Source organism: Pinus tabuliformis, chromosome 9 (genome assembly GCF_031772625.1).
Source record: "Pinus tabuliformis cultivar Carrire ecotype Pingquan chromosome 9, CPIR1, whole genome shotgun sequence".
Lineage (NCBI taxonomy): Eukaryota > Viridiplantae > Streptophyta > Pinopsida > Pinales > Pinaceae > Pinus > Pinus tabuliformis.
The window spans coordinates 1,215,317,257-1,215,322,641 of record NC_142307.1 but is presented as its reverse complement, the minus strand read 5'-3'; the positions used below and the strand labels follow the sequence as shown (position 1 = coordinate 1,215,322,641).

General features: G+C 37.2%; 1 protein-coding gene across 1 annotated transcript; it reads left to right on the top strand.

Annotated features, from left to right (window-relative positions):
- Positions 1 to 2,884: 2,884 nt before the first annotated feature.
- LOC149152914 (uncharacterized) lies at positions 2,885 to 4,081 on the top strand. The gene has a single exon (XM_089439940.1). The coding sequence runs from the start codon at positions 3,209 to 3,211 to the stop codon at positions 3,851 to 3,853; it is 645 nt and encodes a 214-aa protein (XP_089296066.1). The 5' UTR covers positions 2,885 to 3,208; the 3' UTR covers positions 3,854 to 4,081.
- The last annotated feature ends 1,304 nt before the right edge of the window (positions 4,082 to 5,385 follow it).

Here is a 5,385-nt window from a genome sequence, read left to right as displayed (position 1 = left end):
TCTTCATTGATGATGTGCTTATCTTTCTCAATGGAGGCATTCGGGACATCACTACATTCTATGACATCTTGCTACTCTTCTCTTTGGCCACAGGTATGGAACCCAACCGATTGAAATCCACTATCACCCTCTTAGCCTGCACTCCACAGGAAGCTCGGATTGCACAACAAAAGTTCCCATTCCAGAGCCTTGAACTGGATGATGGGCTCAAATATCTTGGGTTCCAGATCAAACCACATTGCTACAAGATCGTTGACTAGATATGGCTTGTGGCCAAGATCGAAAAAAGACTTCTCAACTGGAATCACAGGTTTTTATCTAGAGTTGGACATTTAGTGCTTATTAAATCAATCTTGGATGCTACCCCTGTGTATTGGATGTCACTGGCATGGATTCCTAAAGGATTTCTATCCCATATACAAAAGAAATTGATGCATATTCCTTTGGAATGGTTATAAGGGAAACCATTTTCTTGGGTGGGCTGGAGACACATTGCAATTCCAAATAAATGGGGTGGTTGGGGATTGAAAGACCTACCCTCCTTTGCTCAAGCACTTGCTGCAAAGATGGGGTGGCTTATCCTTATCTCCCATAGCCTTTGAACAAAGGTGATTCACTACAAATACATTTGGCCACATCAGATTATGGACTGGATCCATTTACCTACTTGGAAGAAAACTGGGATATCCATGATTTGGCACATTGTATTGCATACTTTACCCACCATTAGAAATGGACTCACTTGGAGAATTAGAGATGGTTTATCTATGCGAATTGGCATCGACCTTTGGAAGGGTTGTGGCAACATGTATCACCTCCCCCATGACCTTACTCAATTTCTCAAGAACAGAGATATCCTCATGATTGCTAATATTGTTGACCTTGTGAATACCTCAGTTTTTGTTCCACCATGGAAATTGAATGAGCTTTTGGGTATTCCAGAGTGGTGGCAGCAAAAATGGGACGGTTATATTAATGTTTTGACAGAGTCCCATGTTTAATTAAAGGATGGAGTCGATGAACTGATTTGGGCCCCTGCTCCGCATGGTGCATACACTCCTAAAGCTGGTTATCCCATCATTCATGCTGCCCACATGCTGCCAGAGCTAATGGATTGGTGGCGCAGTCTGTGGAAATTAAAAGCACCCCCTCGAACTAAAATCTTCATGTGGAATGTTTTAAGGGACAAGATACCAACTAGGGTTAATCTAATGAAATGATCCTTCTCCGGACCCTCTTGGTGTGTGCTCTGTCAACAAGCAGAGGAAACAAATGATCATCTCTTTCTGCTCTGCCCTTTGGTGAATCACATTTGGGAACAGGTTCTTGTTACACTATCCTTGCCCAACAGATGGCATGGACACAATGTTTTAGAAGCCTGGAATCGATGGAGGGATGGGTCCTCGAACCTAAAAGTTCATTGTCTTCCGTTGCTAACCTGCTGGACCATTTGGCTCAATAGAAACGAGATCATTTTCAAACACAGGGCAATTTGTTGGCCATCATCCATAGCCCAAGTTGTATTTTCCTACCATCAAATTCCGGAAGACGATCCCACCCCTGTTGGTCGAGTTGTAACACCTGAAGTCATTGACCGCAACCTATCTTGAGCATATTTTGATGGAGCAGCACAAGTTCAGGGATGTGGGGGGGTATTATTTTGCATAAATCTGAAAATCATCACTTCAAAATTCAGATGGGCTTGGGGATGGGGACAAAATTTTTTGCTAAATTGATCTCTCTTAGACACCTCCTCCATTTTTCTCTCGCACATGCATGCAATCATATTCAGATATTTGGGGACTCTAAAATCATCATAAACTAGTTCAACAACACATCTGCATGTCATATGCACTCTCTCATAAACATTTTGGATGAAGTTATGCTCCTAAAATCTCAATTTACTTACATTTCTTGTCAACATAGTTACAGGTAGTGTAATATGGTTATTTAAGGCGGCCACGGTACATCCCAGAGGACTATGGATAATTCAGAAGCAGCAAGGAGAAGAACATTACCAATATTATCATCGTCCCTACATAGACCAGTTCTATCAGCGGGCTGATAGGCCCTAATTTTTTGTTGTATATAGCAGTGATAGCATATGCCATGAAAACATCTACTATAGGTAATTTTTTTATATTAATGAAAAATTACGATTTTTGGGAAAAAATAATAATAATAATAAATAAAATAAAATGTTTTTTTTTTAATATAATTCTAAAGAGACCAAAAAAAACATCGGTAGAATTAACGATGAAAAATCATCATCCTTACTAAAGAGAAAGGTAGCAACTTTATTAGCATATTAAATAATTAAAAATAAGAAAATAAAGGAAATTCTCACCAATTTCTTCAAATATAAAACAAAAATTCTGAAAAGGACAAATGAGTTTCCTTTTTCCGTAAAAGTTCAATAAAGAAAAGTCGGTAGCAGTTAACGATGACAACAATAAAAATAAAGAAAAGGATGTAGCAGTTAAGGAGGAAAAATCGTCATTCTTCATCATAAATTCGCAAAGACCACAACCGACATGTTCATAAATTGAAAAAGATCACAACCGACATTTAGTTCTGGTTCACCGACACCACCCATTGATATTTAATTTCCCACCGTCAAATTTCCGGCTGTACAGCCTAAGCATGTGCTATACAGTGGACGTCATTAGGGTTCAGTTGGACATGGCCACAAGCAGTAAGGACGGTCTGAATGTGATCAGTATGACATCAACTTAGCCGACGCGGAAATTTCGATGGGGACGGAATGTTGGAGCCAAAGGGCGAGATGTCAGGCTGCACCCTAAAACACGCTGCCCAGTGCCCACCCTTTATTTTTCGTTGACCATTTCTTTCCTTCTGTCCCAATCCTTTTAAAACGCGGTCCAAACACAGAAAATCCATTGATGGCATTAATGAAGAATGGGCCGGAGGCTACCGAACGCTTTGATACGTGTGCATTGCTATCCCGCAGACGATTACAATTACGTGTTCAGAAGGTGAGCGCACAATTATCTTTGCAAATGGCGGTCACGTCGCATCATTTCCAAACCTAATTTGTTGCCTAAATAGGACTCTCTGGTTTATTTTGTGTGGGATTCAACTTCATTATTTGCCGTAGCTCATTGGCCTACTAGAAAAATTGCAGCATTTTTACAGACAGAGAACGGTCAGAGCAAATTGCTTCCATTTACTAGTACTCTCTGTCGACATGAATTCCAAGATTCCGAATTGGATGCTGCGGGAACCAGCAGGATGTGTTTCAAAGCCATCAGAAGAAGAAGAAGAAATGGGCACTGGTAAACGCGCCCGCAGAACCTTGGACAGTGAAGAGGGCGTGGAAGAATTTCTGCGTTTGTTGACGAGAATCGAAGAAATGAAGAAACATTTGCATGGAAAGCGCAGTAGGAATTGCAGTGCAGGTATTGCAGAAGGCGTGAATATCATGCCAGGCATTCAGCAACATGCACAAGGCTCAGATTTTGTTACCCTGGCTCCTTGTAAAAGCAGTAGCTCCCCCTGGAAACCCTCATTCCAATGGGAGGACTTTAATATAAATCCCTTGTCTGCACAAACAGATTTAAGTTGTGCTGCAACTATAGAAAAGAACACTGATAATAATATGGGTGCAGCAGCAGTACCCGTGGGTTCTATGGAAGAAAACTGTAAAGGAAGAGGAGACAGTGTTCAAATCGGTAATGCCCGTTTGAAAACGAGAAGTTTTTTGGATATAATTGCTGATACGCCCGCTGGATGTTCGCACGATCGCGTAGGTGAGTTAAACAACAAGGATGTGGATGCAGATGCAGAAGCCCATGCCCCTGTAGAGTTGGAGTTGCGATTATTTCCGAGGTAGGGATTATAGGGATTGTTGAAACGTCGCTGATCTGATCTGAATGTTGCATTTTGGGATACCATATATTACTTGCGTAATAATCAAATAATTTGCAAAGGATTTCTACTTGCACTTTTCTCTGAATGTAATTTTATTTATTCTACTTCGGAAAGTTCATTGACGCTTCTTATACAACAGCTAGGAGTTTGATTGGAGAAAATTTAATTGCAGCCCTTCTAGATATCACAATGTGTTTCCAATGGCGGTGAGTTTCGACCTACATTTTATTGAAAGCAGTAGTGTAATAAGGACATATTTCATCTCTAAAATAATGGAAACCTCTCTTATAATGGTTAAGTTTTAGGATTTTAAACGTTTCAAAATTTATGAGTTTGATTGTGGCTAAAATTTCACAGTTTGAGTCAGAAGAGATTTGGGATGGGTGATTTTTTGGGAAGTCTTGGTTACTGGGTACAAGCTCCGAAGTGATGATTGATGCTATGTGTGATTAATTTCACTAGTTTCAATCCTACTTCTTCACCCCTATGGGCATCACCTTCTTCAGCCCTATGAGCATCAAAGCATGTAATAAGTGATAAGCTGGCTATTCAAAAATCACAAGAAAGAAATTAGTTAGTTAGAACTACTTCTTATAAAAATAATCATAAATAAATAATTTATTTGAAGCATTTCAATCTAAAAAATGATATCTAATATAATGCATTGCCAAAACTCTTGATACTTAATTCTAAAATAAAAATTAATTTAAATTTTTCTAAATTTTTTTAATATTATTTTTTCTCACGACCAGAATTGTTGACAAAAATTGTGGCCAAGTAGACAAGACTAATTGCAAAAGGAGGTTTAACTACATCGTTTATACAAATATGTATAAAAGTAGTTTGTGGAGTGTGTGTATATATATGAATTTTAAAGCACTTTATTAAGTACGCTGGGAAAAAATATAATTCCTGTTTTAATACAGAAGATTATCACTGTATGAAAGTAGTTTGTGGAGTGTGTATATATATCAAAGTAGCTGGAAAAAATATAATTCCGGTTATGATTAAATTGATATTATTGAATTTATTAGCATAAAGATTATTCCGGTTAATATAAGGATGATGCTGATTGATAATTATTTTTGTTTTTAATAATTAATATGAAATAAAAATAAGATAAAAGGAGATTCGATGATAAAAAAAGGTACCAAGATGATTAACTTCACCCTCTTATATTATTGATGCGTTCTTTTGTCTTTGTTAGAATGGATGTGAAATACTAAATATAAAGATGATAAGTTGTATAGGAGTAGAAGCAATTTAAAAGTTATAAAAAATGTATTATTATTTTATTTCAAATATATTTATCTATAAAACCATGTTTTACATTACTACTTTATTTTATATGATAGGTATTTATTTAGAAAATAGAGGATAGGGAATTTTATTAAATTAGTCGAAAATACTTATTTCTTTATCACTTTTTTTCAATGCAATAAGAATTATTTATCATTTATTTTATTTCTAAAATAAGAATTAGTGTTCATCTAT

Excerpts from the sequence above, each read along its gene's own strand:
- LOC149152914 (XM_089439940.1), top strand. The coding sequence starts at position 3,209 with ATGAATTCCAAGATTCCGAATTGGATGCTGCGGGAACCAGCAGGATGT.